The 23,130-nt window shown below is 45.5% G+C and overlaps 2 protein-coding genes across 7 annotated transcripts in view; one reads left to right on the top strand and one right to left on the bottom strand.

Annotated features, from left to right (window-relative positions):
• Positions 1 to 6,133, bottom strand: part of cep43 (centrosomal protein 43) — a 29,188-nt gene extending 23,055 nt beyond the window's left edge. For 5 of the 6 annotated variants that reach the window (XM_039598480.1, XM_039598483.1, XM_039598484.1 and 2 more), the window contains exons 1-6: positions 5,950 to 6,133; positions 4,997 to 5,050; positions 4,424 to 4,478; positions 2,708 to 2,796; positions 1,210 to 1,347; positions 1,083 to 1,118 (exon numbers count right to left, since the gene is read on the bottom strand). In XM_039598480.1, the coding sequence (XP_039454414.1) occupies positions 1,083 to 1,118; positions 1,210 to 1,347; positions 2,708 to 2,796; positions 4,424 to 4,478; positions 4,997 to 5,050; positions 5,950 to 6,033 (456 nt within the window). In that variant the 5' untranslated portion in view covers positions 6,034 to 6,133. The remainder of the gene's footprint in view (positions 1 to 1,082; positions 1,119 to 1,209; positions 1,348 to 2,707; positions 2,797 to 4,423; positions 4,479 to 4,996; positions 5,051 to 5,949) is intronic. The other variant, XM_039598481.1, reaches the window with a different exon arrangement.
• Positions 6,134 to 6,164: 31 nt separating this feature from the next.
• On the top strand, positions 6,165 to 19,862 carry mboat2b (membrane bound O-acyltransferase domain containing 2b). Its single transcript, XM_031729948.2, has 15 exons — positions 6,165 to 6,237; positions 7,495 to 7,602; positions 8,215 to 8,510; positions 9,735 to 9,880; positions 10,326 to 10,403; positions 10,829 to 10,924; positions 11,009 to 11,064; positions 11,139 to 11,193; positions 16,631 to 16,814; positions 17,014 to 17,206; positions 17,383 to 17,486; positions 17,575 to 17,639; positions 17,727 to 17,859; positions 18,015 to 18,166; positions 18,358 to 19,862. The coding sequence occupies exons 3-15, from the start codon at positions 8,382 to 8,384 to the stop codon at positions 18,527 to 18,529; spliced, it is 1,563 nt and encodes a 520-aa protein (XP_031585808.1). The 5' UTR covers positions 6,165 to 6,237; positions 7,495 to 7,602; positions 8,215 to 8,381; the 3' UTR covers positions 18,530 to 19,862.
• The last annotated feature ends 3,268 nt before the right edge of the window (positions 19,863 to 23,130 follow it).

Genomic DNA, 23,130 nt, shown 5'->3' with positions numbered 1-23,130 from the left:
ACTGTATGTCCGTGATGAAAGTTGGGCAGGACGCTAACGTCCTTACTCCACTCTGTATGCTCGTATGGTCCTAACCCTTTCAATCCTTTGATTTTTTCCTCGTCCTTTTTTTTTTTTTGCCTTTTCGTCAAGTCTGTCTCTGTACGGACTTGCCGTGTTGTCCGTCGTTTTGTACATAACTGTTTTTGGGGCAAATAAAATGCAAGTAGGGATTAAAACCGCAGAATTAATGATTACCGGTGCTGGAAATGCTAGCACTTGATGCAGTGTTTTGATTTTGTTGCCACGGGTACCCACAAAGCAATGCGTGAAAGTCACGTGGTCTGTCAATCTCTATACCGTGGAGTCCACACTCCTCCTGACTCATCCGTCTGTGGTGTCCGTATTCAGCAGGAAGTGAGTTTTTAGGAATAATTTTAAGTCAGATTCTCATGTTCATGTCAGCTGAGTAGTTTCTCTCAGAGGGATCAGATGTGTGCAGTTTAATTTTTACATATCTGACATGTTAGCTCCACCTGACTGTCAGGGGTGAAGCCCTGCCCAGCTGCTGCTTCAAATAATCCCCACTGATCACCTGCAGACTGTTTACCTGCATGTAACCACCAATGTCATTGGTTAGCTTCTGTCATCCGCAGGCTGTTTTAGTATTTAAACGATTAAAAGTCCAAAAGTCTACACAAAAATTTACAAAGTTGAAACCTTCTTCCTCCCATTTAAAGGGGGAGGAGCTAATACAGCCTACTTAGACAGAGGGGGTGGAGCTTCTGAAGGATTATTCTGAACTGTGGATCATGCAAAGCTGTCAAGACGCTGAGCAGAAGACATCATGCATGTTACTATGAGTACTAGCACTATCAGTGTCAATAGCAGTACTGCAGTAACAGTACTGTGGGCTGGTTGCGTGTGCTGCAGAGTTCGGAGCAGAAACTAGGACACCCTGAGATCAACAGGAAACCAAAACCCTCCGTCTACTGACATCATGACCCAGAAACACCCACACACACACACACACACACACACACACACACACACACACACACACACACACACAGACACACACAGTGAAGGAGAAGTTGGCTCACCTTGGGAAGGCTCCCTCCTCGGTCTCCCTGCTCTCTCTCACACACACACACACACACACACACAAACTCCATCCATAACTCTTCATCACTTTGCTGACCATCATCATCCTAAGGAGGTTCGTCTCACCTCAGCCAAGGAGGCCGCTTTGTCCTGGTAGCGCCCCCTCCTGACGAGCTCCAGCAGCAGCGGAGACTCCCTGTTCAGGTCCGAGTCGGAGAGGCCGAGCTCCCTGCAGACCTGATCCCGCCCATCCAGACAGCTCGCCTGCACAGACGCAGCAGCAGGAAACAAATAAAGCTTTATCTAAAAAACTAAACAAGAACTTGTCCAACCAGCACAGGCCTTACGCTCAGCAACACCATAAACATCCTTTATTGGCTGATACCGGCCTCTTTGGTTAAAAACAAAACAAAACACGCAGACAAAACTATATTTAAACGCTGCGCAGACGTGGAGCCGTCACATGAAGGTTGTGTTGTGTTTGTCAGCAGAAATGTTTAATTTGCAGTCCGTTCACCCTCATCAGTGAGCTGTTGGCGCTCTTATTCGCTGACAGCATTCAGGTTGAAGTCTGAATGTGGGCTGAACGCGTCGCCCCTGAGCTCACCAACGACACTGGCGCTGTCTGCACACCTGTCAGCAGGCCTCCCTTGCCCTGCAGCTTCTCATTGAACCCTGCATCTAAAACAGAAACAAAGTTTTTCTGTTGTCACCCTGCAGGGCGGGCGGCGTGAACACACTAGTTTGCTACTGTGAGAACTTGAAAACAAGGCGACACAAGAGCCTGAAATCAACACCATCGGTGTATCTACTAAAAATCTCAGAGGAGTTCAAATCTCAGTGACCTCAGAGGTCAGAGATCAAGTGTTCTGAAAACTACAGCAGGAAGCTCCTGCTGAGTAAAGTCAGGCCTAACAGAGCTTAATCTCAGCATACCAGTAAAATCATGTTCATCAGCTGATCTGACAGCCATTACTGTTACTGATGGCCCTCTGTACATCTAGCTCCAGCTGTTCTGGTCCTTGAAACACCTCTGCTGTATGAGGAGGTGCAGAGGTGGAGGTGCAGCTGGATGCTTCTCTGCTTGGGCCGAGCAGTTTGTTGTAACGTGGGAGAATCGCATCGTCCTCGAAGGTTTCTGAGCTTTCCAGAGTTTGTAACTGAACAGGGAACAGAAACCGTCACACAGCAGAAGTGAAGCCAGCCAGTTATCTAAGCTTCAAACCCACAAACCACGAGAAGGAAAATTGAGTCAGCTTGTGGTCGCGAGCGCGCCTCAGCGAGTCCTCGGCTGCAGGAGGAGGAAACCACTTGCTGTGTGGTGCTGAGCTTCAAGTGTTGAACACAGCATTCAGGAGCTGCTTCGGTCCCTCGTTATTCACACATCATCGCTCACATTTTATTTCCAGGCACAGGCCGCGATCATCACACCTCTGATTTATCGATACACTGGAATATGTATTATTATCGATTAGCAATATTATCGATTACTGATACCTGCTCTGCACAGCTCTCACAGCTTAAACACTCAATCAGAAAATACAGCTGCAGTTTCTTCACAGCTTTATGACACCTGAATGCAGCATGAGGAGGAAGAGGTGGAGGAGGAGCTTCTGGTACTCACAGAGTTGATCTCTGGCTGGAAGACGGCGAGGCTGAAGTCCAGGTTAAAGACCTGCAGGAAGTCCATGATCAGACTCGCCACCAGACGACCTAGAGGGGCATGACATCATCACTATCACCATCATCAGGATGCATCAGAGGGAAAACTTCTCCCTCAGCAGCTGAGATCATCTGATGCTGCGTTCTACCAATCCTTATCACTCATCAATCATTTCACGTATTGATTGATTACCTAGCGTGTCACTAGTCATGATCTGTAAGACAGATCAAACACTGAAATCTGATTGATGTGACTTTGCTCCCATGACCCTGAAACTAATTTTAATGAAGCTTTTTTCTTCTCATTGTTTAACATCATTTAGTCGCTGAAGGCCACACGAAGCATCGGCGTCTCATCGCTGACCGGACGTGCTCGCTTTATTCATTCAATTTAATCCCAAAGGTGAAAAACATCCTCCTGGACACGTCCAAACTCTTCACACGCCTCTGAAGCAGCGAACAAAGGTTTTCACTTTTAAACCCACAGACTCGCTCAGCTTCAGTCAGTAGCTGAAGGCAAACAGGTGTTTGTACCTGCAGGCGGGAGAATGTGATCTTTATAAGCACAGACACCTCACACAAGAACAAACAGCTGATGTTATTAAGATTCATTTCTTCTTCATGGGCACATTAAAGGGTTTCAGGCAGAGTTCGTGTCCACTGCACACGAGATTAGAGTGCTGTGATGTCACCAGGAAACCAAAAAAAAACGTGGCGCAGGTTTTTGGTCAGACGAACACGTCCTGACCTCCAACTCTCTGCTCAGCTTTCACACCACTGAGTGTGTGAGCGTGTCACTACTCATGCCACAGACCAACCAGGACTCAGCTGCAGGCCTCCAGTTCAATCCCAGTGGTTTAAACGAGTGTGTGTGCGTGCATGTGTGTGCGTGCATGTGTGTGGCGTCCTGCTGCTGTGTGTTTGTGAAGTTTGTGTGACACCCTCGAGGGCCAAAGAGATCAACGCTCTGATCTTCATCATCATCGTTGTCATCACTGCTGAATAGAGGACAGAAAATCACATACCAACAGGAAGTCACATAATGTACCCAGAGTCTCAGCGTGTGAGTCGGAGTGAGCTCTGATTAGTGGATTCCTGCTGATGGAGCACAGCTTATAAAAATACCGACACCATGTAAACGTCACAATGAACACCTGAAATCCAGGTGAACTCCTGCTCCCTGCAGTGGTCTGAGAGGAGACCAGCTGACAGCTGAAGCCACAGCGCCCCCCTGTGGGGCACACAGGAGCTGCAACGCCTGCTGACCGAGGTTACTGCAGGCTTAACCCTTGCTGTCACAGCTCCTACTCATTGCCATGGTAACACATACTGCAGGCTGGCCTGCTTCAGAACAGGTTATGTTTGTAATCGCACACCAGCTGACCAATCAGATGTCTGGAAGCTGATCGATGACATCAGGATAAGAAGGAAACGTATCGTGAACCTGCGGATGCTGCGCCGCGGTGCTTGCGGGTGCTCCCATCAGTGGGGGATTCTTTAGAGCATGTTTGAAATTATTTAAACCTTTCTGAACTCTCTCACTGATGAGTCTTTCTGTTGGACTGAATTTAGTAAAACTGTAAACTAACAGCCACGAAGCAAGCATGAAGCAGTATGACCTTCATCGCTGTTAACCTGCTCACAGCTGCAGGCAGGAAGAGGAAGTTGAGGAACTCACCGTCTTTGGTGTTGAGACATTTCGTCAGGTTCTCGTTGACCAGCGGACTTTTATTCTGAGGAGAAACATCAGCAAGAGCTCAGATCAGGTCAAAGTGGTCAGTCACACCATCATTGACTCCTCCCAGCTTCCTGACTCCTCCCACCACAATTGTTCACTTTTCCAGAGTGAACGATTGATTTTAATCTACACACACCATGAACCTGCTGTCACACGTGTTCCTGAATTTGAATACTTTATTAATGATGTGGTCACAGTCGATCCGAGACACTAAAAACAGGAACTGATTAAACTAAAGTTAAAATATAGCAAAATAGCTCTTATTATAAATAATTCAGTATGCTACACAAATTAAATAGATATGGTTAACACTGCCCTTTTTATGTGCAGATATTTCAGTGTGTGCTGTGCATTAGATGGAGGGGTTGTTCAGTGCTGCATTACGTGTAATCTCATGCTCTTGTTGTGACTGGCCACCATTCACAGAGTGAGTGGGAGGTATTGTCCAGCATTGTCCTTATCTTGGACAATGACGGACAGCACTGACTGATCAACACTGTGTGAATCACTCACCTCCAGTTTGTCCTGCTCCTCCATTGCCAGGAACACCGCCGCTCTCATCTCCGCCTGCAGGAACATGTCATCGATACAGGCAGTTATTGAAACCGATCAGTAAATACATACATGTCATTCATGACAGACATTTCAAACTAAAAGAGTTTCCTAAATATTATTTCATTTCCATCCATCAGTTTTCTTCCACTCATTCTATTCAGGGTCGTGGGGGATGGAGCCTCTCCCCGAGGCGGGACACACCTGGACGGGTCACCAGCGTGTCGCAGGACTAACAGCGTTTCATTCATTTGCTGTATTTCACATTATTTTTATACGAGCACTCGGCCCGAATCTTCCTTGCTCCTGGATCAGATTTTAGGCTAACAGGTCCCACCTGTGCTGAAGTTAGCACGCACGAAACTAGACCTCCACCATCCACACAGCGCTTAGTTTAGATATAAGTCACAAACTGATCAGATAACAGTCACAAACTGATCAGATATAAATCAGAGTGGTTTCAGGTTTGGAGGCGAGTCTTTCTCAGCTCCATTCACCTGACGCTGTCGAGTCACATGACAAAAACAGGGAGTGAAAGGAAATAAAAAAGGAAAACCATTTTTATTTGTTCTGTGAGGTTTCTTCTTCTTGGCTGTGAGCTTTGAGGTTCTACTCTGAGCCGCAGTTACACGCTATTAGTAATAAAATGTCTCCTCTACTCTCGCGGATGTTTAAACTGTACTTCCATTTTCGAAAGGTCAGATCCTGCTTCATCGACACCAGCAGCAACAGAGCTCACACAGCTGCTGAGCCTCTGCACTCAATAAGAACTTCATCTCTCCTCTCAGGTTAAATAAAATAAACCTAAAACAGTCTCTGAGTAGCCGGTTAGTAGCCGTTAGCTGCCTGTTAGCTGCGGGTAGCTGTGGCCTATCCCGCCGTCAGGGCGCCTCACGTTAAACGTGACCTTTCACCTTCAGCTTGTTCAGAGCTCCGCTGTTCTCAAGGTTCTGGATCAGCAGGTCCCGCAGCTCCGTGTCGTCCTCGGCTGCTGACATGTTTCTGTCTGAATCTAAAGATGCTAATGTAGCTAACCGCTGCTGCCAGGACAACACACCAAAACAACCTGACGCAACTTCCGCCCTTTCTTCTTCTGTTGCTCTTTAGCCGATCTGAATGCCATCTGCTGGCTTGCAGGCTGAGTTGGAGCTGGATAATTTACCTGTTTAACAAACTGCGTTAACGCCTTAGTTTACTTCACGGTCCGTGAGATGGATTCAGAGCAGGGTTTTAATAGTTTTGCAATTTTCATTAGTTTTTATTTTTATTTCGTTTTGACTTCAGATTTTCAATTTTATATTAGTTTTAATTAGTTTTTACCAATTGTTTGCTAGTTTAGTTTAGTTTTTATTTTTTGGAAAATCCTTAGTTTCAGTTTAGTTTTGATTAGTTTCAGTTATAGTTTTAGTTGTGTTTGCAATAAAGTGTAACAAAATCCCAGTTTCATCATATCAGTCATGCTCTTCTGCTTATCCTTGGGTATGTTGCTATTCCAGCTACCATACCCTGCACCCTGGACAGGTCGCCTGTCTGTCGCAGGGCTAACACGCAGAGACAGACAACTCACATTCCCACCTATGGGTTCTTTAAATAAATAAATAAATAAATAAAGGCAGATGAACAACCATTGATACCAGGCAACTATAAATGTATATCTTGGCCCCTAATGAGACTATTAACTCTTGCAGCACCGGGTGTTAAGGCAATTGACTCACACAGTTATGTAGATATCCCAGTCCTGTTGTCTCGGGATGCATCACGCTGCCTTGCCTGGTGTTAGCTTCTGTTTCTGGGGATGAGGGTTGAGTGTGCTCCTTACCTTCTCCAGGTAAGCTAGGTTAGCCTTCTTGTGTGAGCTTTTCAAGTGCACTTTAAGGTTTGTGGGATTTTTTCCTTTTAGAAATGTCCTCATAATTTGTCTCTTTCCACTACAACACACTTGCTTTATCCAAAACACAGTCATATTCAAAGTAATCCCAAATTGGACTCTGGCGCTTTCTCCAGACTTTTCCTGACGTGATTCTGCGCGTGGACGGAGCAGCGACACAGACGACTCGACTAACATACTTGCCACCTGCTGGCATAATGAGACACAGCAAGAAAAAAACCTGGAAACTAAACTTTTTTCACCCTTGACTATTGTATGACACGCACACATCAACGAAAACTAAACACATTTTTGCTATAAATTCAGTTAATTTTAGTTAGTTTTGTGAACACTCATTACAGTTTTAGTTAGTTTTCCTTTTTGTTTTTATTTTATTTCCGTTAACGAAAATGTTTTTTCACTTCTAGTTTTCGTTATTTCGTTAGTTTTAGTTAACGATAATAACCTTGATTCAGAGTCACGTTTTTCATTTTATTTCCACTTTTATTTTATTTTATTTTTACATTTGAGCGTTTGTGTGATTTCTAACTTTCAGAGCTAGTTTGTGACCTTGTATTTATTATATCTCCAGACCGAGTCTGTCTTCACATCAGATCCATAACTGTGCAGTCGTTCCACCTCTGCTACAAAAAGCTTCACAGGGGCCGAAAAATAAAATAGAAGACTCATAACATCCCCAGTGAGTAAAAATACTGCACTGTACTGCACGGAATACTGCATACAAAAATGTTACCAGAGATTACCAAAATGCCTGTGGCCATCTCCCTGTACAACTCGTCCATCTAATACACACTAAACACTACAATAGTTACATCCTTTTTGCACACACTCTTTCTTACTCTGTAATGTTTCTGTCAATTTCTTGATATTTATTTATAATCACATCTGTCAACCCTGAATATTTATTATTTGTATATATTGTATATATTGGGCTATTCTTCATATCTTAACATATTGTATTGATAAATGGTCTAGTTTGTTTTTGTCAATGCTACTGTACTGGCGCAACTTGTGGGACAATTAAAGGATTATTCTATAACTGTAACCCACATAATTTCCCTAGGGATTAATAAAGTATTCTGATTCTGATAAAATCAGGAATGGCTGTCACATACAGTAAAACACCGTCAGTGCCTCAGTTTTGAGTGCGACCGACAGACTAAAAAAAATGAATTAATTTATTAGTTAATGATTTAGTGTTTTGTCAGTTTTGTCCTTCCATACTCACACGATGAAACAAAGACTTTGCCTTCAGATGAGGTGAGCTGTTTTGTGTGTGTGTGTTCTTCAGCCAGATGCCAAAAGATGTTTCTGAGACTGAGCTGAAGAGAAAGCAGGAGGAGGAGGAGGCAGACGGAGGGGAAGAGGAGGAGGAGCAGGAAGCAGAGAAGCACGCGCAGACGCACGGGCACGGACCGCCGGTGGATCACGGAGCATCCGCCGTCTCTGCGCAGCTGCATGTATCAGAAGCAGCACGGCCGGCCTAACATCGGAGCTATGGCCGACGACGGAGCTCCATCCACGGCCTGCACAGGCTCCAGCCTTCTGCAGCCGCTCAGTGAGCTCACCGACCTGCCGCTGGACCAGGTAAGAGCCGCCGGAGCCCGGACCTCCACCCCGGACCCCGGCGGCCGCCGCTCCGGAGGTCGGAGACGGGGGGACAAAGAGAGACGAGGACGGGGAAGGGAGGGGGTCTTTGTCCGTAAAAATAAAGGGTGGAGGCCTCGTGCAGACTCCAGCAGCTGTGATGGAGGAGAGGCTTCATGCTGCCCATTCACGTGAGGAGGAGGAGGGAGGGGATGTACGAGTGCGGCTGTGCGGACGGTTTCTATTGTGATGATGGTGAAGGGGGAAGTCATGTCGGTGGTGGTGGTGGTGGAGGGGGGCTGTCACCCGTGATGCTCCTGAGGCTCCACATTTCTGTGGGCGGAGGTCTCGGCTGCTCCGGGGTCAGGTGTGGAGCTTCTCTGACGCAGGTGTTGCTCAGGTGATAACCAGGCACAGCCATGACCGCCACGTCAGCTCCTGATTGGTCATTCCTCAGTCCAGAACTCAGAGGGGAGCAGCTGCTCACTCAGCAGATGTAGATCACAGTGTGGTTGTATGGACCTTCATTAGGTGATCCTGGTGAGCTGCACGCTCCTCCCCTCTGACTGGCTGACAGCCAGGCCTCTGGAGCCGGATCAGGTGACCAGCTGCCTCAGTTTACTGGTTTTACGGGGAAGTACTGGTGACACCAGTATCTCCTGTGGGCTGATGTCATCGTCTGCAGAGAGAAATCCAGTTTGTGGGCGCTGCCAGAGGTGCTCCGAGAAGGAGGCCGGGAGGTGCGACCCTCACCGAGGTCACTCCATCTCAAACAGCACTCTGATGTTATTCTGGTAGTATTCTGGTAGTAATCTGGTATTATTTTGGTAGTATTCTGGTAGTACTCTGATGTTATTCTGGTAGTAATCTGGTATTATTTTGGTAGTATTCTGGTAGTACTCTGGTATTACTCTGTAGCAGACAGTGTCTGGACATTAACATGGCTGTTACTGTGTTGATGATGATTAAGATCCTCCTCCTCGCCCTCTTGCAGGAGGAGCTGCTTGGAGAAAAAGGCGGCTATTTTGTGCTTGTATTGGCTCTGAAAGAGTCATGTGACTCCTCTCTGGTGCAGCGCAGTCACCTTCTCTAAGTGAAGGTGTTAGAGAAGGTGAGGGGTCAGCCTGAAGGAAGCGGAGCAGTCCAACGGTGGGTGGGTCTGCCCTCTCTCACCTGGACATCCTGAAGCACCAATGACGTGCTGTCTGTTTGCTTCGCCTGCAGGTGAACTTCGTGGCGTGCCAGCTCTGCGCTCTGATCTCTGCCTTCTGGTTTCGTCTCTTCCTTCATCCCAGTAAGACCAGTCCCGTCATCCGGCACGCGGTGGCCACGCTGCTGGGACTCTACTTCGCCATGTTCTGCTTTGGCTGGTAAGACAGACTGCGACTCAGGATCAATAAAACTGAGCTCTCCAAAGTCTGACTTATCCTAAAATTGAACCAATCAGAGTTCTGATAGAGGTTTACTGTCACGCCTGTGTCGCTCATCTCAGCTATAAAGGAAAAATGACACAATAACGACGTGTTAGGAGCAGAAAACATCAGATGTCACTGGATTAAATAAGAAGCCGCTGTTAGAGCAGCTTTGCATGACTCACAGTAATTATAATCCTTCTTTCTTTCTCTCGCTATCTGAAACAATTTATTTTAGCTCCTCCCCCTTTAAGAAAGCTTTCTTCTGATTCGCTCTGTGTCTCAGATGACCCTAAAACAAGCTCTCAATGCTTGTTATGTTTAACGTGAGCGTTTGTCACAGCAGCAGCAGATACGTCACGTGTTCTGGTCAGCTGGTGTCTGTGTTCTCCTTGTTTTACAGGTATGCTCTCCACTTCCTGGTTCAGAGCGGACTCGCCTATGGCATCATGATCCTCACTGGAGTCGAACACATGCACAAGTGAGCGTCACAAACGACACGGATTAAAACGGTACTAACAAGCCATTAACGAGCTCAGGGTTAATGAGGAAACTTTTTATCACCTGTGATGTCAGGAGAGCAGCTCACAGTCGGACCTCAGTTATTTCCAGCTCTGTGAACATTAGGTCATGAATACTGGCACAAAAGGACTTGCACAGATTCGGATGTCGTAAAAGTAACAATGTGGTCCTTCCAGCCAAACAAACATGACTGCAGCAGGTGTTCTGTGCTAAAAAGGATGCAAACTTCAGACTGGTGAAGTTCTTAAACCCGTGGAGCTTCACATGAGCTACAGTCAGGAACCTGAGTGAGCCAGATCATCACAGAGGTCCTTAGACCTCAGTGAGCCCGTCAGGGTCGCCGACCCCACGTTGAATAACGGCCTGCTCTCTGTGTTTTTCCAGGTACTGCCTAGTAGTGGCGCTCACATACCTGAGCCTGTGTCAGATCACTCGAGTGTACGTCTTTGACTACGGCATGTACACCGCCGATTTCACAGGGTAACACCTCCGCTCTGTGGCCCATTCATTCCTAAACGCCTCCCCATGTCCAGGCTCTAACCTCTGCCTCTGCTCTCTCTGCAGCCCCATGATGGTCATCACTCAGAAGATCACCAGCCTGGCGTTTGAGATCCATGACGGTGAGCTGCACTCTCAGACGGGCTGTTTTCAGTAAATCCTGCAGGTTTTACTGTCCACTCTGTGTTTCTGACAGGAATGGCTCGGAAGGAGGAACATCTGACGGCGGGACAGAAGATTCTGGCAATAAGGTTTGTTCAAGGTAGAAACATTATTTACTGGAGCAGAAATCAACGTGTTTAAGCAGGAGGGTGGAGCTTAAGACAAAATCCATACCTCCATGGTAGACACTTGTCAATCAAAGGTATCTCTGCCCTAAAACTTCTCCCTAAAAGTGATGCAACTTCCAGCTGTACTTCTGTTCATGCAAAACAGGTTTAGTATGAAAAAATAGCTTAATCTAAACTAAAAACAAAAAATACGCAATCAGACTCGAGTGTAGGGGTAGGACCTCGGCTGAGTCACTTTCCCTGGTTGGTTACTGGATCAGTCCTTCAGATCTCATGACATAGCGGAACCATTTGAATGGTCATCTTCCTGCTCTTAGTAGATCTTTGCATGAACAATCCTCATTCTGTAGCCTTCATTTTTCATCGCGTTATCGGCAGTGTTGGAGTTGCAAAATGTTGATTCTGTTCATCTGGACGTTTCGTCACTCATCCAGGTGGCTTCTTCAGTCTCAGCTCACTGCAGGTTTCCTCAACCTTAGGAACAGTACATTTGCACAATAACTGAAATTAGCCCTCTAAATGAAACATGGGCTCTGAGGTCAGTTCCTTGATCATTAATCAATCAATGGTAGGCAGCTCTGAACAGCACATCCAGAACACCTTTGGTTTTATTGAGAAGGTGAGAGATGTCATTATAGAGCCAAATGAAACAATGGTCTCATACTATGTTACAACTCTCCTCACTAGTGTTCCAGTCACTGAAGCGTTGGAGGTAGTTCGTAAGAGATTACAGGTTGACCCCAACCTTAGCAACAGGACCACTCTCAGCACGGACCAAGTGTGTTTACTTTTGGAACTGTGTCTTAATTCCACCTATTTCACATACAAGGGTCAGTACTACAGGCAGAAACATGGGTGTGCCTTGATTTCCCCAGTTTCACCCATTGTGGCCAACATGTACATGGAAGAAGTGGAAAAGAGGGCTCTGTTATCCTACCATGGAACACCACCAAGTCATTGGCTCAGATATGTGGATTACACCTGGGTGAAAATCAAATCTTAGGACGTACCACAATTCATGGATCACATTAACTCGATGGACCAACACATCAAATTCACAAGGGAGGTAGGCCTGCCACGATTAGTCAACTAGTCACAATTACTTCAACTATCAAAATCATAGACGAGTAATTTAATAGTCGATGCATCGTTTGAAGCTTTGTAAGATCCTGCAAGACGCAGGAATAAGTAGTAGGATTTAAGAGTGTAATAACATACTGAAACAAAACAAATATAGGGGCCGCATCCTTCGGAAGCTGCATTTATAGGCCGATTCCGTGACAGTGTCGCAACGCAGGCTGCCCAATTCGAAGACTCCTCCAAATGCGATCTTAAGCATTTTGGCAAAATTACATATCATCTGTTTTATAATGTCTAATAAGCCTCATACAGTTAAGCACAGTCACTACATGACTGAAACACAAGCTTAATCTCTCTATCAATAAAAATAATATACATGTATGCTTGAATAAAAACAAACAGGTGAGATATTAGAACACTTTTATTTTTATTTTAGTAGACATTCAAAAATTACAATAGACAGCTGCACATTTGTAGGCCGAATACGTGACAGCGACGCAACGAAGGCTGTCCCAATTCGAAAACTCCTTCAAATGCGGTTGACAAATCCATCCTGCTTTTCCCCAGATTTGAAGGATGAGTCGGGTGTGTCCTTCGTGGCCCAACCTATCCCAGAATTCATAGTGCGGCCCAGCCAATTCCAGTTTCCAACAATGGCGGCAGCTGCTTAGTTTTAATATCACTCTTATTACTCTTTCTGGGTCACAAAATAAACACTTAAGATATTTTCAGGCGAGAATGTAGCTGTGTAAACTTCAAATATCTGCTCGATTTATCAAGACATCACATATTTGCAAAAGTGCTCAGATGTCTGTTTCCCACTAGCTCGATAGGTGACTGTGAGGTCAAGGCTCACTAGAGCCGGCGAGAACAGCGAACTCCCGGCACATTGTTTTCAAACCAGCCACGGTCTTTTGCTACTCAGATTAAACCCCAAGGATCGGGTCCCCCCACACAAACAGAGTAATGCAGTATGCGCTTTTAAGATAAGATAAGATGAGATAAGATAAGATAAGATAACCTTTATTAGTCCCACACGTGGGAAATTTGTTTTGTCACAGCAGGAAGTGGACAGTGCAAAAGTTATATAGCAAAATTAGAATACAATAAGAATAAAATACTGTACACAACTGTACAGAATAGAATAAAATAAAATACTATATACAGTAGAATAAATAGAATAAAATATACAATAGGATAAAAATAGAATGCAAATGCTTTATAGAACTGAGTAAAAATACAACTATGTCAGAAAAAGAGTATTGCACTTAGTGTTATTGCACATGTGTGTGTTTGATCAGTTGAAGTCTTTGTTGTGGAGTCTGACAGCAGTGGGGAGGAAAGACCTGCGAAATCTCTCCGTCCCACACCGTGGGTGCCGCAGCCTGCCACTGAAGGAGCTGCTCAGTGCTGTCAGAGTCTCCTGCATGGGGTGGGAGATGTTGTCCAGCAGTGATGACAGCTTAGCCACCATTCTCCTGTCACTCACCACCTCCACTGGGTCCAGAGGGCATCCTAGAACAGAGCTGGCCCTTCTAATCAGCCTGTTCAGTCTCTTCCTGTCCCCGGCAGAGATGTTGCCACCCCAGCAGACCACACCGTAAAAGATGGCTGAGGCCACCACAGAGTCATAGAAGGTCTTCAGGAGTGGGCCCTTCACTTCAAACGACCTGAGTCTCCGCAGCAGGTACAGCCTGCTCTGCCCTTTCCTGTAGAGGGCGTCTGAGTTATGAGTCCAGTCCAGTTTGTTGTTCAGATGAACACCAAGGTACCTGTAGCTGTCCACAGCCTCAATGTCCATACCTTGGATGTTCAGTGGTTGCAGTGGAGGATGCTTGTGCCTGCAGAAGTCTACCACCAGCTCCTTGCTTTTACTGGCGTTGATCTGGAGGTAGTTCAGCTGGCACCAGTCCACAAAGTCTAGGGTTAGTCCTCTGTACTCCTTGTCGTCCCCATCAGTGATGAGGCCGACTATTGCAGAGTCATCAGAGAACTTCTGCAGGAAGCACTGGGTGGAGTTGTGGGAGAAGTCTGCAGTGTAGATGGTGAAGAGGAACGGAGCCAGAACCGTTCCCTGTGGGGCCCCCATACTGCAGACGACCCTGTCCGACACACAGCCCTGAGTCCTCACATACTGTGGTCGGTCGGTGAGGTAGTCCAAAATCCAGGTAGTGAGGTGATGGTCCACTCCAGAGTTCTCCAGCTTGTCCTTCAGAACCGAGGGAAGAATAGTGTTGCAGGAAGGAAGGAAGGAAGGAAGTGCCAGGAGGACTGCCATGATACATCAGGGTAACCAAACAACTTCTGGCTAAGCGGATGGCACAACACAGAAGGGCTAACTTGTCAGGTCAGGACTCCACAGTCTATTCACACCTACAGGCCAGTGGACACTCTTTCAAGGATGAGAATGTACAGATCCTGGACAGGAGTTAAGGAGGCCATTTACATGAAAAGGGAAAGACCATCTCTTAATCAAGGAGGGGGCCTAAGGATAGATCTTTCACCATCTTAGTGGTCATGACAATTTGCATATTAATGATCATAAACCGACCTCACAGCCCATTGTTCATTCAGTGGGCTGGTTTCAGTTATCTTATACTGTTTATAAGATTAGGGAAACCTGCAGTCAGCTGAGACTGAAGAAGTCACCTGGATGTATGATGAAATGTTTCCCCCACTAAAAACGTTACATCCAGATGAACAGAATCAACCTTTTGGTATTTACTTACCTGGATGATTGAGCATGCATCAAGACAGTGTTAGAGTTGTTACTCAAAAAAGTAATCTATTGCACATTACTTGTTACTTTTATTAAAAATAATGTTGTATGTTACTTAATTACTCGCTGGAGAAAGTAATTTCTTACTTTACCTCCACGTCACTCCAACCTGAAGCACAGTCTGATAATTATCAATCAACAGTGTACACCTCAGACTACAGTTACACACTGACACAGATCTCTGTGCTAATGAGGACATACACACTTTACTCTTGAAGTTTGAGCAAAAGCAAAGTTAAAACCAGCCACACAGACTTCAGAGCGGTCGTCATGGTGATTCTGCTTTAGAAACATGAACAGGTAGAACTGCCTTTGTTACCCTGTTGAAGTTCAGGGTCTGGCTGCTAGACTGGGGTCTGCATATACTCCACTCTTTCATTACTCTTTAGTTCTTGGCTAGCTTAGCATTAGCAAGCTGTCTGTGCAGATGTTAGCTAAAAATCAGACATGATAAATAGATGGGTACTTTTAGAGAGCTTTTCTAATTGAGGTTTTTACTACGAGTCTCACTATGCCAATCACATTAGCTCTTTGTTCTGTGTTCAGGTTCTCCTATACTGTCTCCCCTTCATTGGCTCCCTGTTAAATCCAGAATTTAAAATCCTGTTCCTCACATTCAAGGTCTTGAATAATCAGGCCCCATCTTATCTTAATGACCTTATATTATCATATCACCTATTAGAGCACTTCACTCTCACACTGCAGGCTTACTTGTTGTTCCTAGAGTATTTAAAAGTAGAATGTATCTCTACTTTTAAGATTAGGCTTCAAACTTTCCTTTTTGCTAAAGCATATAGTTAGGGCTGGATCAGGTGACCCTGAATCCTCCCTTAGTTATGCTGCAATAGGTGAAGGTAGCTGGGGGATTCCCATGATGCACTGGGTGTTTCTTCTTCACTCACTTCACTCATGTGTTTATACACCTCTCTGCATTTAATCATTGGTTCAGTAAGAAGAGATTAGTACAAGAAATTGAACAGTATTTATTGGCATACAGAATTTAATTAAGCTATTTGGTGAGGAGACTGTGATGGCCCACCACAGCAGAACAGAATCCAAGCAGTAATAGATATTAGGGCATGTGACGACAGATCTTTCATATCAAACTTGAGCTTCATTCATTATTAATCTCTGGCTCTCTTCCACAGTGTGTCTTTTGTCCTGTCTTCCTCCCCTCACCCCAACCAGTCAGAGCAGATGGCCGCCCCTCCCTGAGCCTGGTTCTGCTGGAGGTTTCTTCCTGTTAAAAGGGAGTTTTTCCTTCCCACTGTCACCAGAGTGCTTGCTCATAGGGGGTCTGTGGTTGTTGGGGTTTTTTCTGTTTTCTTTGTATTCTTGTAGGGTCTACCTTACTGTATAAAGCACCTTGAGGCAACTGTTGTTGTAATTTGGTGCTCTATAGATAAAACTGAATTGAAAATTGAATAGTTCTCCATGCCTTCTTTCGGAGCGCAGCTGTTTTCATAGCATACAACATTCACAGGAGTCGCCAATAGAAAGCACTGTGGGCGAAATGGTCTTAACCCTCTATTTATTTAGGAGAATGCCCAGTCTGCTGGAGTACTTCAGCTACAACTGTAACTTCATGGGGATCCTGGCTGGCCCCACCTGCTCCTACAACGACTACATCGGCTTCATCGAGGGAGACCCTCAATGCCACAGAGACTCCAAGGATGACGGGAAGTCCAGCAGCAAGCTGAGGCAGAGCGAGCCCTCCCCAAACGTAGGTCGCATGACTAAGGTATACTTGTATTTACAGTCTGAGCAGTCGCCCCCGCTTGACATTAAACAGAAAGCACGTTTAAGACATTTACCTTTGAGATGTTTAAATTGAGGAGCGTAGTCCATTTCTTCTTTTGTTCGTGATTGCTGACTGAATTTAAGACATACTGAACCTGAATGAATACCCTGTTTCTCCACAGATGGAGGTCGTACATAAGGTCACCACCTCCTTCTTCTGCCTGCTGGTGTTTCTGTCGGTGTGTAAGGTTTTCCCAGTGGAGCGAAACATCGACGATGACTTCATCGCCAACACGCCTTTTTATGCTCAAGTGGTCTATCTGTACCTGTCCATGCTGACTACCAGACCCAAGTACTACTTTGTCTGGACACTTGGTGGGTGGCTGAAATCTGCTTTGTGCAGATAAAACCTTCATGTGCTGCTGTAGAGAAATTGGATTAAAATCAAAATCTAACCAATCATTCGTGCTGAAATGAAAATGCTGGGATCACTGTTAGCACAAACACACTGTTCATACCTAAATTTCTGACCAGTCTCATCTGTGCTACAGCTGACGCCATCAACAACGCCGCCGGCTTTGGGTTCAATGGTTACGACAGCGACGGCTCTGCTCGCTGGGACCTCATCTCCAATCTGAGGATCCTGAAGATCGAGGTCAGGACCATCACAGACCTGGACAAGTTTACGAGTCACTGAAAAGGTTTGATAAGCGTCAGTCTAATGGATCTCTGTCTGCTTCCAGTTTGCCACCAGCTTCAAAGTTTTCCTGGACAACTGGAACATTCAGACAGCACACTGGCTAAAAAGGTCACACTCAGTCTGATCTGAAATCTGTGCCTGGCATATGTAAAAATGACTGTTTGTGACCTCTAACCTCTTATGTCTGATTGACAGGGTGTGTTATGAGCGATGTCCCTACCATCCAACAGCAGCCACTTTCATCCTGTCAGCCATGTGGCACGGAGCCTATCCAGGATATTACCTCACCTTCCTCACAGGGATCGTCATCACGCTGGCAGCCAGAGCGGTGAGCCGTTGTTAGCTATTAGCCGCTGTCTGTTAGCTGTTCGCCATTATCTGTTAGCAGTTAGCTGTTATCTTTTAACTGATGTTGCTGCTAAGCCTTTGAAATGAGACCTGTGTCCATTTTAGCAGTCATCCATGTTAACTTCTCGTCCTCAGGTCAGACACAACGTTCGACCATACTTCCTGCACTCCTCCACCCACAAACTGGTCTATGATGTCATCACGTGGGCAGCCACTCAAATTGCCATCTGCTACACAGTGATACCTTTTGTCCTGCTGTCTGTGGGTCCATCCATGAAGTTCTACAGGTCAGTAAGTCAGAAAGGGTTGACCAAAGTTTAATCAAGGTTCAATCCAGGTTTAATGCATGTTTAACAAAGCTTTAGCCCAGGTTTAAATCAGGTTTTACCAAGGTTTAATATAAGTTTAATCCAGGTTTAACCCATGTGTAACTTTGACTGCTCATAGCAGCATTTCTGAATTTTCCTCTTCTCTGCAGTTCCTGGTACTTTAGCCTCCACATCGGCTGCATTCTGGTTGCATTCTTGCTGCCCGTCAAACAGAGGAATCTCCCTCTCAAAGACCAGCAGAAGAGCACAGTGCAGGAGTCCCTTCAGCGCCACCTAGAGGCTACAGACAGGACCTGCAGCCAGAAGGAGAAAACCACATGAGACAGAGGACACAGAGCGATGATGTGACACCATGCATTACGTGGACGTGTACAGAAAGTGGGCAGACGGAGCTTCCTGCTGGCTGGGTACAGAAACATGTTGACGATTACTTGGAGTCACGGGGGGTGGGTATGGAAACAGGCCCCGTGTTGTCTTTAAAAGGATTCGTGACTGCTCAGATTCAGCCAGATGTGTGGTGATTCATGTGTATAAATACATACAGTGTAAGTTGACATGGAGCTGCTGTGTGGGAACCGAGCTGCCCCGAACTCTCATGATCACCTGTGTAGTGTTTCTTTGTGGTTAAACACCTGGTGACTGCTCATCTGCAAGGAAGAAGAACAAAGGAAAGATGGGAAGAGCGGCTGGATGAGTGAAGCATGCACGAATGGAAGTCAGGCAGGTTAAACCACAGCATGAGAGTGTTCACAGGGGCCGATAAAGGTCCACTCAGCAGCCTTACCTGTTTGGGTTTTTGCAGGTGTTACCTGGAGAGGGTGGCATCACGTTTACATTAGCAGATGTCTGAATCAGGTGATTTATGTCATTTCATTCCAAGCAGTCAGGTGTTTGCAGATTTAGCTCGAAGATGAAATGAACTGAAAGATCAGTAAAGGTCATGTGATCATCTTTCACGTTAAAGGAGACCTATTCAGCTAACCTGCAGCTCTACTCAGCTGGATTATCCTCCTGTGATTCAAAAATAATTTTTTAAAAAAAACCTTACTTTATTTAACTCTGGCTTCTCAGCTCAATAAATACTTTTAGCTCCTCTCTCTTTAAAGTTATCCTTCTTTAAAATTCCACTTCCTTCTGATTGGCCAGCTTCTGGAAACCCGCTGAGGGGCAGCACTCAGTGCCTGTAAGCTGTGCTGCCCTCAGGCGATGACCACGTAAAGAAATCTAATGTAATGACAAAAATATAGAACAGTGTTGAAGCTGAGTGCTAAGAGCAGGCTTGAGACTAGATTACTTTACATTGGGTTACTTTAGATTACTCTGGATTATGTTCACATGCTAGTGTTATTACTTTGACCTTGGGCCATGTTTCGCATGAACACATGCTAATATTATGTAAGAAAATAAAGAAAGTGCTTCGGGTTGGGTTCATCGTGGTTCTGTAGCCCGGTCTTCGGATCCAGGAGGACGTCCCGGCGGGAGCATTTGCTGCTGTGTGTTTTTGTAAACTGAAGAAAGCACATTTCTGTTTCCTGTTGCCATATTTGTATCGTCAGTGTTGTTCCTGGGTGGAGATGTTCTGGGACACAGACACCTCTCTCTGGGCTTCATGGTTTTGTAAATGATGTGATTAAAGCTGATTTTTGACACCTGACCAGGTGAACGTGTAATTGTTGCTGGGATGGGTGGAAGTTTGAGTCTGCACTTTAAACTTTGGCAGGCTGATAGGAATCAAACTAGAGAACAACTCTGTTAATAATTCATCAAATATCAGGTCATAAAGTCGCTGGGTGATGTTTGCGGTTCAGAGATTTCACCAGCACACCATTAAACCCACAAACATGCACACACAAACACTTTATTTAAAGCTATCACTAAGTGGATTTCTGTCAAATACACCAGATGTTCCGCTATCCTCACACACTCCGGCCTTTCAGCCTGAGCTTGGATTTTGCTGCTTCTTCCTTAATTCTGAGTTAACCAAATGTTCCACTGCACTCACTTTGGCTTTTGTACAGGAGGTGCATTCTGTTACAGTGTGTATAACCTCAGTAAGTATCTGTGGGTGCTTTACATAGTACAGTCATGATTGAAGGACAAACAGTCATAATAATGAATTGCACAGCCTGACATGCTCAAAATGTTAAACACTGAGAGAATCACACTGAGATAAATGTGATTATGAGGCAAAGGTAAGGTTTATAGTGAGGCTGAACTCTGAGGAAAGAGAGAAGGACTTGTAGAGGCAGAGAGACCGAGCTGAAAAGGATGTGCAGCAGGTGAGAGTGACTCCCTCCCATGTGAAGGAGTTACTAACTATCCTCAACCAGCTTATAAAAGATGTGAGAACATCTTTTTTTGCTAATTTGATTAATGATAAACACAATCCAAGGTTATTGTTTGACGTGATCAGCAGACTCGTCAGTCTGCTGTTCACGCCACCTGTCCTAATGGCTAACAGAAGACATTTTTAGATTCCTTTACTGGTGGGATCAACAGCATCAGGTCACAGTTCAAATCTGTACCGGCCCAGATCTGTCAGTCCTGTTCTTCGACTTTAAACCAGTTTCCTCGACAGATCTTCTCAATATAGTCTCACACATGTGGACATCATCCTGCCCAGCGGACATTATTGCTCCTAAATTCATCAAAGGTGTTATGCCTCATCTTCCCCAGATTCTCTCTATTATGAATCAATCCTTTTTATCTGGCCGGCTTCCAGATGACAGCCAGCATCTTTGCTCTGCTGAAAAACCCTCCTTAGATACGAATGTTTCAGATACTTACAGGACAATTTTCAAACTCACATTTATTTCTGAAATCCTTGAGAAAGTCTGTCAGGTCATTTATCGTTTAAATTCCAGTCCAGTTACAGATAAACCCACAGCACTGAACAAGCTTTATTGACTAAGGATATTCTAATACACTCAGATAAAGGTGAGCTTTAGTCCAGCTCGACTTATCTGGTCCCCTGCTGACCCCAGTAGGCGCCCCCATTTCCCAGAATCCACCAAGGGCAGGAGGCCCAGGCCCATCCGGACCGGGACCCACAGCAGTAGCACCACCAAGCCCCACAGAGCCCAGGGCGGCCCATCCGACTTGACCGCAGAGAAAACTACCCCCACTCCATCATCCAATCATCTTCCGGACTACATAAGACAATAGATACCCAGGTTGAGTTCATTCTCTACCTCTCCTATATCTCTCCCTAACCTGCAGAGCGAACTCCTAGAGAGCAGAAACCTCCTGCAAGGATGTAACAACCTCCCCACCGGTTGAAGGGACCCTCAGTTCCACCAATGCACCAGAGGCCCCCCCATGCCAGGGCTGGGCCCCTGTGCATGGACCCATCCACAACCTCGGTGACACACCACCATCAGGACCCAAGCCCCCGAGGCCCAGCCAGAGCCCCAGCCCAGATGAGGAGCACCCCCGCATCCCCAAGCCCCCAAGCCCGTCCCGGACCCACCCAGTGGCAGCCAGGCTACCCATCCAGTAACCCACATCCGCCAGCACAGACTCTCCCCAAGCTCTGCTGCAGTGTAAGTTCTCATTACTCGCATGTAGAGTCCCCCAGGGCTCAATCCCTGGACCAGTTCTGTTTTCTTTACATACGTTACCCCTGGATCACCTGTCTAATGGTTTTAATGGGATCTCCTACCACTGCTATACAGATGACACACAGTTATACTTTTCTGTTAAGCCCAGCAACCTTGACAGCGTCTCCTGCCTCAACAAATGCTTCTTTGCCATTACTGAGTGTATGTATTCAAATTTCCTCCATCTCAGTTCCGGTAAAACTGAGGTTCTAGTGCTCGGCCCAGACAGTTTCTCTAAGGAGGTTAGCCATTACACTGGCCCCCTTGCCAATAACATGAAATCATACGCTAAAAACTTTGGTATCATCTTTGACTAACTTTTACTCTCACACTTGAGAGCTCATCCAGTCTTGTTTCCTTCACCTCAGAAATATTGAAAAAATTAAACCTTTACTGTCATTCAATCATCTGGAACCTGTAGTTCACATTTTTCTCTCACCTTGATTATAGTAACTCACTTTTCACGTGCATCTCTCAGTCCTCCAAAGCTCATCTCCAATTAGCGCAGAATGCAGCAGCGAGGCTCCTAACAAAGACTAGCTGGTGCTCACATATCACACCTATTCTCACATGCCTTCACCGGCTTCTACAGCTATTTCAGAATTCATATTGCACAATTCATATTAATTTTAAATCTACTTAAAATTCTGTTACCAACATATAAATGTCAACTTGGACTCGCCCCTGCTTATCCAGCAGTCTCTGAAACCTTGCCACGGCAGCTGACCCTCTAACCAGGGTCTCTTAACTGATTTTAAAACCAGAGGAGATCGTGCTTTTGAAGTTGTTGCAATCAGGATCACTCTTTTTCATTTTCTTTATACGACTGCTAAAAACTCATTTTTATAGGTTAGCAGTCCCTTAATCTTTTCCACTTAATTTTCAGCCATAGTTTGTAACCATGCATGAATGCATCTGTGTATGTTGGAATATGTATACTTATCTTTATTGTGTGGCATTTACTGAAACTGTGAGCACTCTGCAAATCTGTGTTTTGAAAAGTGCTACACAAAGGCAACAGTTAACAGACTGGTGTAGAGTTAACAACCTGTCTTTGAACATGGACAAAACAAAGGAGATGATCGTCGACTTCAAGGGAGCACAGAGAGATCACTGTCCACTGAACATCGATGGATCCTCTGTGTAGGTCGTCAAGAGCACCAAATTCCTTGGTGTTCACCTGGTGGAGAACCTCTCCTGGTCCCTCAACACCAGCTACATAACTAAGAAGGCTCAGCAGCATCTCTAATTCCTGCAGAAACTGAGAAATGCCCATCTCCCACCATCCATTCTCACCAGCTTCTACAGAGGGACTATCAAAAG

The sequence above is a fragment of the Oreochromis aureus genome, linkage group 15, assembly GCF_013358895.1.
Source record: "Oreochromis aureus strain Israel breed Guangdong linkage group 15, ZZ_aureus, whole genome shotgun sequence".
Classification (NCBI taxonomy): Eukaryota; Metazoa; Chordata; class Actinopteri; order Cichliformes; family Cichlidae; genus Oreochromis; species Oreochromis aureus.
This window is presented reverse-complemented; position numbering and strand designations above follow the sequence as displayed.

Coding starts and splice junctions, on each gene's coding strand:
- mboat2b (XM_031729948.2), top strand. CDS start 8,382: ATGTATCAGAAGCAGCACGGCCGGCCTAACATCGGAGCTATGGCCGAC. Junction 8,511..9,734: donor CCGACCTGCCGCTGGACCAG/GTAAGAGCCGCC, acceptor CTTCGCCTGCAG/GTGAACTTCGTGGCGTGCCA. Junction 18,167..18,357: donor CCATCCATGAAGTTCTACAG/GTCAGTAAGTCA, acceptor TCTTCTCTGCAG/TTCCTGGTACTTTAGCCTCC.